This window comes from Aythya fuligula, chromosome 8, assembly GCF_009819795.1.
Source record: "Aythya fuligula isolate bAytFul2 chromosome 8, bAytFul2.pri, whole genome shotgun sequence".
In the NCBI taxonomy this organism is placed as follows: Eukaryota; Metazoa; Chordata; class Aves; order Anseriformes; family Anatidae; genus Aythya; species Aythya fuligula.
In genome coordinates, this window is record NC_045566.1 from 16,987,245 (window position 1) to 16,999,734 (window position 12,490).

The following is a 12,490-nucleotide window of genomic DNA, read 5'->3' on the forward strand; positions in this document are numbered from 1 at the left end:
TGCTATGTGTGATCAGTCTTCTGATCTCTGAATGAGCTGCGTTAACTTAATCAGAGTTACCTGCAAACAGTGAGCAGGGGGTGGATTTGTAACCCCTTCTGTAGGGCGTGTGACACCCATGCCAGGCTGGGCTGGCAGGGTTGCGGGCAGGGCTGTGGCTGGAGGGAGCTCGCGGTGCAGGGCTGCCTGTAGAAATGGCCCTCTCCTGGGGTCAGCAGTAATGTGGAAACAGCCTGTGGTTACTAAGAAAAAAATAACTGTATGTCAGTAATAACATATATCAAGCTCATCTTTCTGTAGTATCGTGTCCTTCAATTGTTGTCTGATATTTCTGAAAATGTGTGGTATCTGGCAAACAGTTTTCTTCCAGTAGTAACTTTCTTTCATAAGTGAAGTCTTTGCAATCTTCTGTTCCATTTGAATTTACCTACAGCCTTCTCTGTTACCAGACTCCAAATCTGGTCCTTTATCCAGCTGCCTAATTGAATGGGAGCTTTAAGAAATTAAAATGTTTCAAGGCCTCTGTCTTCATCAAGTGAAGCTGAAATGGGTCAGCACTTCACATGATGTGGGGCTGAGGTGATGCGGTGCCTACACCTTGCTGCCTTTAGCCCAGTCTGAAAAGTTTGGAAGGCTAGAAATTGGTTTCGTTGAATTGGCCTTGAGGAATTGTTAAATTACCAAGATTTTAAGCCACACAGTAGTTTTGTTTTTCCAGTTGTCATCTCTTCTGCTTTCTTGATCTTCTGTCATTGAGGTTCAGTGGGGCTTTTAATGGGTTAAGTTGACTTTATACAGTTCAGTCACATATGCCTTTGTGGTGAAGCCTGTGGATTCATGAAATTGGCCAGCGCTGCATGATGGCTCCCTCAGTCTTACACCATAGGCAATTCCATGTATCCCCTGAAGAGAGGCATCACCTTAGGGTAACAAATACCGAGGTATGGACAGTTTTGGGAACACTCGCCACGTATTCTCACGTGGCTTTGTAGCTGTGTGCTTTGCTTGTCATTGCCCAGGACGGCAGTGTTTGTGAGTGGGAGGCAGGCAGACCTACTTTCCCTGCCAAATCATTCTTTATTTGCTAATTTAATTTTCTGATCCTTTCCACATAGGCTTTGCTCATTTCCCAGGTCTTGTGCACAAGTGAGGAATCATATTGTGAGCTGTCTCCCACCCATTTACATTCTTTCTCATTCTCATATCATTGACTCTGTGTGCATTTGTCCTATCGCTTGTCTGATGCCAGCAAGTAAACAAACATTCAGAGGGGTGGGGAAAGCCCTAGTGCTTATGAGGTAGCAATTGTTAAGCCTGGTTCTCTCCTTTCTCCCCCCAAAACAAGGGTTAACCCCCATTTTGTGGCTGGTACCCGTACTGGCATTTTGTGTGTTTTTTTTGGTAGCATGCCCTTCTGTACCTCATGCACTAAATATTTTCATAAAACTGCACAGAACCATACTACAGCTCAGTGCCTGAACAAATTTCATTTTAATGACAATTGAACTTTGCCAACACCTGCTTAGAGCAGAGTGTTTGGAATAATTAAAAGTCAAGGTGCATGACAAAAGGTAATATAAATAAAATAAGACTAAGTGAGTCAGTGGATTTGCTTTTGAAGTACGTTTGATGTTGAGAGAGAAGAAAAAGCTGTGGTTAAATACTGCAGCAGTCACTATACTGAAATTGATCATTAGGAGGGTTTTTTCATAAGAGTCCACTTGCTTCTTGCATTACTGATTTAGAGGTTGGTTTCTAGTTATATTTGTGTAGCTGCAGTAGATTTTTTTTCATTGAGAAACTTTGATCAGTGTGATTTAATGAGGAAGTAGATGCAGAGTAGGTAAACATGCAAGCATGTCCAGATTTCCAAGTGTACATCTCTTAAAGTTTCTGTTTTCCGTAACACAGAATAGTGGCTACAGGAGACGAAAGGAATGTGAAACGATTTAAATCAGTAGACAGCAGCAGCAGTGTAAAATCCCTGCCCATGTATTCCAAGCCTGGAGCTTGTATTTAGTTGAAAACAACAATAAGCATTTTTAAGGATGTTGAACTATTAAGAATTTGTGGGGGAAGTCGCTGTGTAGGCTCCTCTCGATGAATTCTTTTCAGAACTCCCTGTGTAGCGATGTTTCCTCCTTAAAGACAACAAATGCCTTTCATTTTAAGATACCGTAGTGCTTTGAGCCAAATGTTAGTCGTGTTACAAACCCAGAAGTAACAGTTGTGACTGTCCAATCCGCCTCTGTAAGATAAGATGCAGGACTTAACAATAAGTTACTTACATACTTATTAACATGTTTCATTTGGATTTTTTCAAAGAACTGGAAATATAGCTGGACTGTGCATCCACCTGGGGTCTGGTGAGCTGAACTCGTTGTGTCAGCAGTTCGCTAGTACCATTTGGCACCAGTACAGAAGTAGGTGTGCTTTGCAACCTGATCCCCTCACCAGAAATTAATAGGAGGAGTAGTGAGGATCATCTTGGTCGGTGCCTAGAGTGCACGGTCTGGGAGGTGTCAGTTGAAGCCCACAGTTAATACTGTGCTCAAAGCTAGAGGTCTAAAAATGAACCTAGAACGAAGGCCTGATACAGCTTGTGGAGTGACATTCAGACGCAGTCTCTGAAGGTAGCCTCACTGAGAAGGTCTGCGGGACACTCAGGGTCTTAGGCCCCGGGGAGAGGGACGTGGCGAGTCAGGTGGCCAGAAGTCCCTGCGCAAGGTGCAGCACGGTCAGGAGACAGAGCGTGGTTTCACCTTGTGCCTGCTCTGCCCTTGGTCTCTCCCTCATGCACGTGCTTCTCTTCCTCAGGGCTCAGAAGCTTGTAATTTCTGCAGCTCTTCTCTCTCTCCCCAGCTTCTCTTTCCCCCAGGTGAAGAGATTACTTGGCTGGTTTCCCACCCCAGTACTATTCCTTCCCTGTGTGTCCTGATACATGGATGGGCAAATTTTGCCCTAGCACGTTGCGTGGCGGCACGTAATGGCCTTCGAGGGGAGTTGCTGCAGTGCCTCACCTTCTGGGCTCTGCAGCCCTCTGCCTTCCATTTTTTGACACCAGTTGAATATGCAGGCTCTCCTCTTGGCACAAAGCAGAAGGCAGAATGGTACAAAAATCAGCAGCAGTAGAAACCACACTTTCCCAGGCTTCGGTAGGCTTGTTTATTTATGCCATGGATGAGGGCTGCAATAGCCAAAGCTGATGCATTGTCCCGTGCAGACAGGGCTGCTGGCTCTGGCTGCGCGTAGCTCCTCGGTGGGAATCGTAGCGGCGATGCATTTCAAGCTGCCAAAATTCCCAGCGCTTATGAGGATGTTTGCCAGGTCGTCTGTGCAGGGGTTTTATCCTGTCAAAGTTGATAGCTTTCTCACTGAAGTAGCTGTTGAAGATTTCGAGGTATTTTTAGGAAAGCCAGCCAGTGGGTTCTCTTGCTGACTTTTATTTGGCAGGTCTAAATATTCCGCTTTAAGGAACAAATCCTGTGTGCATCTTCTTATGAAGGGGGTAAGAATGTGTGACTAATTTTTGTGAACAGTGGTAATTCCTGTGTAAAATCATGTTGAAAATAAGCAGACTTACAAGTTACGATAAATCCTGGAGTATGTCACCGTCTTCCAGCGTGTTTAAAATACGGTGTCATTTTTATCTGGGATTTTTAACTGATTCCGATAGTTTTCTGTCTGTATTTCTTTTCAGTTCTTAATTAATTCATTTATAAAGGTTTATGACTTGCAAGGGGAGGGAGGAGGGAAGAGAATTGGGGCACTTTCCCATGGGAAAGAAAATACAGTTTCCCAAAAGCACAGTTTTTTTTCCACATTAAATCATTTTCTTAATCTATTTACATACTTGGATTGTAACATAAAGCAGGATTTTATCAGGATTTCTTAATATATGTAAAGTGCTACATGATGTTTAATGTAATACAAGAATGTTCTGTTTTTTTTCCTTGTGAATGCAAATGAAGTTGCGCTGAGGTATAACTGGAATATATCTGCTTAACTAGATTAGGAGAAGTTTGTTGTTTTTTTTTTTTTTTGTGAGCGAATCACTTCCTTATTGGATAATTTTTGGAGCCTTGTGGAAAAGGGCTTACATCCCTCAGCCTCACAGCTCAGTATGGAGACACTGAAGGTACAGGTTTCATCAGGTGGTATCCCTGAACGTAGTGTGTAGGACAGGGATGAGACCTGGGGAAGGACAAGAACATTGCTGGCTGCTCTGCACCTTCTGTGGCTAAATAAAATAACAGTACTTCTGTTAAAATAACACCTCTCTGGCTGTCAAATCCTAGTTTCAGTTTTCAGTATTGGGTGTGAATTGGTTATTCTTAGAAGTAGCAAAAATGGTATGGAAAATGAAAAATTTGGGCTGTATGTTAACATACTGGAGGGAATGAGATACAATGTTGGCTAGTAGGGGAAGGTTTTTTTTTAAGCTTGTCGGTTTTCTGTTGCTCCACATTAATGCAACATGCTTTGCTTATCTGATACAAAAGGCTTTTAAATATTGCTGGTTTTCAGAGGAATTGCTCATAAAAATATCAGTTGAATTTTTAATTAAGAAAAGCCTTCATAGAAGGACCTTGCAGACATAATAAGCTCATCTTTAGTTCTTGCAAAGGAGCAGAAAAGGATGGGTGGAAGGGAAAATTTTTCAAAAATTAGTTTCCTTCTTGTTTAAAGAAAAAAATTAGATATTTTTCATGAATCATTTCTGATTGCTATTTTTTAAATCGTTCCATAGAATCATTTTACACTTAAAAAAATAAAAAATTTCTTTTTCAGAATTTTGACCCCAACCAGTAGTTTCCAAGACATTTGGACACTCTATAACTTTCTCATAAGCAATGAGGTATGAAGTTTCCGTTATTGTTTTGTCAGATACTCTTCTATTGCAGTTTTCTGATTGCTTAAAACAGTCAGGAGGTTAGCAGCCTCATCATTATATTTCCATTAAACTAGAATTTTGAGGATTATATTTTGTTTATTAGACATTAGACATAAACATATTTTTTTTAGTTGATACCTACCAAAAATTATTAGAATCTGTACCAGTATTTGAGTTGCTTGCCTGACTCTTGGAGCATTCATTTGTTAAGAAGGACTTCTTGTAGAGAGTGAAAGCATTGAAGCCGAAGTCTCCAAACCATCCCTGACATTGTCATTTTAAAACAGAGCATTTTGCTAGGTTGGGCCAGATGATTTTAGAGGTCTTTTCCAACCTAAATGCTGCTATGATTGTGTGATTCATTGCGCTGGGTAATTCTATGGAGAATCCTGTGTGTAGTTTAGAGAAAAGAAGGTAAGTTGAAATTACCAGTTTTTCATGAATTTTAACTCATTTGTGCTGAAGGACTTTAAGAAGAGAAATAGAAATAAATGTTTGCAGTGTAATAGAGGTGTTTTTCCGTTTAGTGTACTGCATTTTTCAGATTTGCAGTCCTCTTCTATACAGGAAGATACACTTATTGGTTTTGAGACCTGTACATATGGGATGACTGTATTTATGGAATTAAAGCAAATCAGAGCTTACCTTGGTTGCTATAGATTTACAGGGTAAATAGGAGGGGAGGAAGAACAATTGAAGGTCTTCTACATTTGTGCAGAAACAATTCAAAAATGGAGCTGGGGTGGTATCTGTCCTCCCATCATGTACAATCATGATTGTTAATTGGTAATATTTAATATTATAGCACACAGTGTGATTTTATTCATTTATGTCTGAACTTGAGAGCCTGTTAGATAATGCAATAATAATATCTGTTATACCAGCTGTATAATTTTAATTGATATGCGAAACTTGGTAATGTACTTAGGTAATTCTTTGTTCTTTGTTCTTTGTTTTAGATATATAACAGTATAAAATTTACTGCTGAGGAGCTTTATGAGTGTGTTTCGCAAGAGTTATATCGGTAAGCCAATTACTAACCACATCAAATAGGTTTTGGGACAGCATTTTACTGTATTCCAGAGTAATATAGGAGAAATTGTTCTGTTAAATAAAATAATTGCCATCATAAGAAGGGGCTAGGGATGAAGAATGAAGATTTTTTTTCTTATGATATAGTGTTACAACAGAATGTGAGAGGACAGAATATAAATTAGAGATGAACCAACAGCACCCAGAAGGAGATTTTCAGCTGTTTGACTCCAGGGCAAGGTGCTGGTCCTGCTACCCAGTACCAGTTTTGGGTTCATGGTTTAGTGGCAGACAGAGCCATTATAGGTCAGCATCTGTTATAATGTAGGATAGAATGTGAGACTGCATTTAAAATGATTTGATTGTAACTGCAGTTCTGTTTGTAGCAGAACTTGTTATTGCTATGAGAACTTAAAGCCATAAATTAAGCCATTGTGTGTAGTAAAGTACAGTTAGAAAGAAAAGGAGAGCCAAACGTAAGGTTCCGAGTTCTGTTTCCATTTTATTTTATTTTTTACAGTTCAGTCAGAGGGAAATAAACGATCTGTTGTACAGCTGAGTTAAAGACCTTGGAAACATTAGTCTAAAAATAAGTGTCATGCAAGTCTTAGTTCTTTACTGGAAATTTTCTGGGTTATGAGAAAGTTTTTTCTGAATTTGTGTAATTGAGGGCTTGTAAAACCAGGTTCAATTGAGTTTTTAAAATGCCATGAATTTATATAAATGAATTTATTTTTTTTTAATAAGTTGTGAGTGGATAATAAAAGGTAGGTAAATATTTTCTTTGAAGTTCCTGTTAAAGCACATATATATATGCTTATATATATATATATATATATATATATATATATATATATATATATATATGAATTAGATGTAACTTACCAGAATATGAAGTGTGGTTCCATGAGCTGTGTAAAAGGCCTGCAGGTTATTTTAACCCAAGTAGGAAAATTGTTTTGGAAATCTTCCATTTGCCTGCCTGGATTGATACTGATTTCCTAATTCTTCTGTGAATTTAAAAGTGCTCATTGCTGGCTGGTGGGAGAAAAGTTAGGCAGGGAAAGGAGAGATTCCATCCAAGTATCAGTAGAGACACGTGGTCTGTGAGCTTAGCAGGCTTCAGCTGGTGACCACAGCTACCAAACAGCAGTTTTCAGACATTTGTGGACATCGTTGTCATTGTCTGTGTAAAATCTACAGTGTTACAGCCTTGGGTATTGTGCTACAGGTATCGAGGAAACTTCAATTTCTTTATGTTTGAAAGGTGCCCCCCGGTCCATACTTTGTCAGAGGGCCCAAAAGCTTGGAGTGTTTTTGTGATTTCTGTCTGCCACAGGAGGTTTCATTGCCAAAAGAATGTTCTCAGCGGAACTTTGGTTTCTGTGATCAGTGGTGCTACAGGGTGAGGGGGATGTTTTTGTTATCTGGAGGTTACAAGCTTTGAAAACATACAAAGTTAATCCACAGGATTTTAAAATCCCTCTTATGCCTAACTCTTGTTGTCAGTTATTACAGGAATGAAGCTAGGTGCTGTTTCAGATGGGAAATAAAACATCCCTCATTTACTGTGTGGAGTTAAATGAACTTTTAAAAGGACTTAGTTAAAAGGAGGTGTTCCAAGAGCAAAGGCACAGAATGGAGGCTGCTTTGAGGCAGGCTGAATTACTTGGGCTTCAGCAGAAATTCCTGAACAAAGTGTTTCCCCAGGGTCAATTACCAGTAAGCATTTTTCCTTCAGCCTGGCCCCTGAAGGAGGTGGCGTAGTGTAGGATATTTGTACTGGGACTGTTCCTTTCTCAGGATAAACCAAAAATGCTCTCTTCTTGAGATTTTGAACCAAAGTATTTCTTCTTATCTGGAGAAGAAAAGGACTTGTTAAAGGTAGGTAGCCACAGCTACATGCACAGTTCTCACTGCTTCCCTGTCCCTATGTGGTGCTGCAGGCTTTGGTATCACAGCAGCCTTTAGAAGATGCCAGCCCAGGTCTTTATGATATAAAGATCCGGATCTTAAAGACATAAATGTAACAAAAGTCTGACCCTTCCCCAGACATCTAGTTGTTGCCATTTTTTGTGTTTTCAACAAATTAACACTACAGGTTTTTCCAGTAAGACACCAGAAACCTCTATGTATCTGTTCTGCGGTGTAAATCCTGTGCTAGTACCATGCAATTTACCATTTTAGCCATTACACAGCGGCTGCTAGAATAACGTAGGGGAGATTTTAATTAGATGTGGGTGACTTATTACCCAAGTCTCAGCTGAGATATTTCTCTGTGACAGTTTTTAAGAACTCCTCTCTAAAGACTGTTGAGGCACGTGCAGCATTGGAGAGGCTGGACCTGGCGATGGAGCTCCTTTGGCTGGAGGATGGGTGGTCGTCAGCGCGGCCCTGCCAGTGCTTGGCGTTATGTCCAGAGAAATGCTGTTCATTTTAACCACTCTTCAGTCATCTGTGCTGGCGGGCTGATCCTCCAGCCTTAAGTGACCTGTGAGAATGAAAAATGCTGGGGGTATGGTGTGTATCCTTCTAAATGCATCCCTGAGTTTGAATTGTATTACATTCACATAAGTATTTATATATATACGTGTATGTATTTTAGAAGTTGATCAAGTGAAAGAAAAGCTAACAGATATAGCTGATGGGAATAAAAGCTGCGTGGATACAGCCATGGAGAAAGTAAAGTAAATTTGTGCTTGGCATGGATTAAAAAGGAAAAAGATTTAAGAGGCTGGTCTGGTAGCCCTCAGGCTGCACTCATGTGATTTAACCCTGCTTTTTAAGGAGAGTCTTTTAAATGTTCTTTCCAACAAGTATCTTGAAAAAACAAAGCTGCAGAATGTTTTTTTGTGCAAGCAGGTTTAGGTTTCTCTTTTGAAACAAACGTCTATTAAATAATCAGTCTCTGTAGTCAAGAGATTTATTGCATGTGTAAATATGCAAACATATGAGCGGTGGTTTGAATTGTACCTACCATTATAAAATCCCCATTTTGTCAAGAAAGATGATGTAAGTGGCCTTTCAACACTGATTATTTTTTTAAACTACCTTTGTGTATTACAATTAAAAGCAAAACATCCAAAGCAGCTCTGCCACTTTGCTGAGTTGCAGTTTGTTTTTTTTTAAGGTATTCGTGTAAAATCCTTGGTTTTAGCAGCTTTAAGACAAAAGTTACTGCTGTTTCTTGCATTTTATGGAAATTGCCTCTACAATTATATAGATCACAGCTGCATAGTTTGTCATGTGCAATATCCTTTTCTAGTTAAAAATGGTAGTAAATTGTATTTTCTTTGAGTCACGACAGCAGGTTTCAAGCTGTGCAGCCACTGTCTTGGTAGGCAGCAGCACCTTGCGGTGCCTGCTCTGGCTCAGATGTTACATTTGTCTGCAAATACTGGCAGTTACCCAGCAGATAATGTGGGGGAGTGGCTGCATCAATAACTTGTGTGTAGACACGTAGATTTTTTTTTTTACCAACTTATTCCAAATTTGGAGACAAACACAAGAACGGGTATTTTTGGCAAGTCTACAGCTTAGAGAAAAGGCAAAGTGTGTGGGACAAACCCTCAAACCACGTGAAGAGGTACAAATGCAGCAGACCTGTGGCGGTTTGGTGTCTGCAGGTTGATTTTTAGGAAGTGAGCCATGGGGAAAGAATGTTCTGGCTCCGGTCATTTTGCCAGTGCTTACTTAAGTGCTCTGAAGATGGAGGGTTTGTTGTGCTTTCTTTCAGAGGAACCACTGACTGGTTCCACTGAAAGGTTTTCATGTGCTGAGCTACTATTTCAACATTCATCACTGTCTGCCAGCCTGCCCTGTGTTCCAAACCAGACTTTGGGCTTTTTTGACTCCAGAAAATGTTTCTTACATTTAACTTCTATGAGCACAAGCTTATAAATTGTCTCTTCTTCTGTGATTGGTGGTGCTCCAGGGATTAGCAGAAAAAATACAGATGTCAGGCAAGTGCGAGAGCCACAGGACCTACTATACCCACTAGAGATTGAAGTTAAATTTTGCACACGCCTGAAATGCGGATTTCAGTAACATAACTGGGTGGAACTTGGTTCTGTCTGCAGGCCAGAGGTGTACAGGAACTGCAGAGCTGAACTGCAGCTAAACACCTTCTGTGAGAAGTGGCAAAATTTGATGTTAGTTGAAGGCTTGGTTTGTGTTGAGATTGGAATAGTGTTTGCTGTGTGCCTTTTAGGCTGTTGCATTTTAAAGGTTTCATTGCTGGATACAGCTGGGAGCATGTAATGGTTAGCTGGCTCTGCAATAAGCTTACTTTATTTTTACAGCAAAAGATTAACATCTGGATTTCCAGGGGTACAGAATATTCTCTGCTTTTGACAGTGTTAAAGCACAGTATTAGAATCCATTGAAATTCTGTTTTAAAGCAATACGCTGAAATGTTCCTATCTATCAAATGGGATCCACTATGTCCTGATAACCTGGTTTTGTATCTTTTTGTCTCTAGAGAAAGACTGGAAGTTGGATGTTGCCAGCTGGCCCAGCTGGAGCACACTATTAAGCAGTGCAATGCATCTGCTCACATGGAAGCGAAGAACAGGGGCTGGCTGTGACACTTGAGTCAAGGTTTGGAGTTGCGGTGCTCATCCCCCTTCATTTGCCTTGCCCACATGAAGTCCTGCTCCTCAGGGGCATGGTGGGAGGGAAGGGAATATTCACGGAGCCAAAAAAATCTGCCTTCTTCTTTCTCAATGGTGCCGTTTTATATTTGAGTTGAAGGGAAAACAAAAAGTTATACATGTATAACATTAAAAGTCAGAATTTCTGCCAAGCCTTGTGAGCTAGTAGAATTTTCTGTCTCAAGTGAGGGTCTCTGGATCGATACAACAAAATTTTGGGACACACCAAAATGTGCTGGAGTGGTGTTCTAAATGCTAGAAGTTTGTGTTGGAAGTCAGAGCTGTTACTAATAGTTATGTGATTGTACAGAAAAATAAAGGTAAGGTTTTTATTTTTCCTGACACTCTGGAAGTGAACAGTGTGGGGGGAAAAAGGGTTTTTATGATATCTAGACTCTGAAAAGACTAAAAGGAGAGCAGTTGACTACAAAGCCAGATCTGGCCCATGATGTTTGCACTCCTACAGATATGAAGGACTAAAACACAGATGCAATGTCTGTGTCCTACGTACTGTGCTACATAAGGCTGAAGGGAGGATATAGAATGAGGAAAGAAATGGATTAATGCTTGTTGTATTGAAAAACAAACAAACAGGCAAAACACACACACACCACAACTCATGTAAGTATTTGTCCTGAACCTCTTTTAAGTACTTTTGTCAGAATATTCAGTATGACCTTTTCCAGTGAAGACTCTGGGCTGTTAACAGCAGTGAAATCAGGACCATTTGTGGTCCTGATCAGGACCATAAAGCATGTGAAATATGCTTTAAAAAAAAAAGTATAAAGTTCAGAGGAAAGTGGCATTTTTCCTTTGTTAAAATATCCACCTAATCTTGATGCAGTAGAAACTTGCTAGAAAAATTCTTTTGGTAAATTCCTCATCCTTCTGTCACCTTTTCTAGTAAAGACACAAGTATTTTTTCCTCTGTATTACACACAGTGACTTGTCTCTGCTCTTCAGGTGACATCTCTCATTGAATGTATTGTATGTTGCTTTCTAAAACTGCTTTGAGTCAACAAAACTTTCTACTAGCCATTTTCAATGCTGCTGTGGCCTTTAAAGCTACCTCTTTTATGTATGTATTTGTATAGAGATGAGATGACCAGTAAAGTTCTATAAGTGTTTATTTTGATATTAACTTTTGGATGTATTTGTAAAAAAATCTTTATTGTAAAAAAAAATATCTAATTTATTGTTATAATAAATGAAAGTTAATTCTAGATGATAGTGTTGCTTTGATGACCTTTATTTTCACTCTATTTGCTTAACTGCTGTGGATGCAAGTTTAATGCAGGTCTCTTCCCTGATTTGAAGTGCCTAGTGCTAAGTAGCTTGTAAAAGTAACTATCAGAGTAAAATTCTCATTGGGGATATTTTCATTGATGCTGTTGTCCCACAGTTGTGGGTAAGACACCGTGTTCAGATAATCTTTTTTGGCAGTTTGTACCATATACATGGGAAATTAGGCCCACTTACACACATTAATTTGTCTGTCATAGCTCATGGCTACTTCTGATAAGCTTTAGGGGGAGAGAGTTGATAGATTAAGATGCTGTGAGACCTGTGAGAACACACCCAGTTTTACAGCTTGGTGTAATCAGTAACTCCTTGGTCTTGTTCTTCTGCTCTGCTGTCCAGCTATAGCATTCTGCTGATGCATTACAGGGTGTCACGTAGAAACATGCTGTAGCAGCAGCCTGTTCCTAGTGGTAGCATCAGTCAGCTGTTATCTTGTTGAGAGGTAAATCAGTCAAAGCATTGAGTTCAAAATGGCATGGGGACAGAAATGAGCACTACTACAGGTGCAGCTTTATTTCCTACACCTACTTGCTTAACGCTCAGGAACACACCTAAATGAAGTTTCTTTTAAATGTTTCAGACACAGGACCAGTTTCTCATATCACCTTCA

General features: G+C 39.9%; 1 protein-coding gene across 2 annotated transcripts in view; it reads left to right on the forward strand.

Annotated features, from left to right (window-relative positions):
- Window positions 1-11,720, forward strand: part of SWT1 (SWT1 RNA endoribonuclease homolog) — a 39,467-nt gene extending 27,747 nt beyond the window's left edge. For both annotated transcript variants that reach the window (XM_032191895.1, XM_032191894.1), the window contains exons 17-19: window positions 4,792-4,858; window positions 5,854-5,918; window positions 10,407-11,720. In XM_032191895.1, coding sequence (XP_032047786.1) covers window positions 4,792-4,858; window positions 5,854-5,918; window positions 10,407-10,512 — 238 coding nt within the window. In that variant the 3' untranslated portion in view covers window positions 10,513-11,720. The remainder of the gene's footprint in view (window positions 1-4,791; window positions 4,859-5,853; window positions 5,919-10,406) is intronic.
- Window positions 11,721-12,490: the final 770 nt, after the last annotated feature.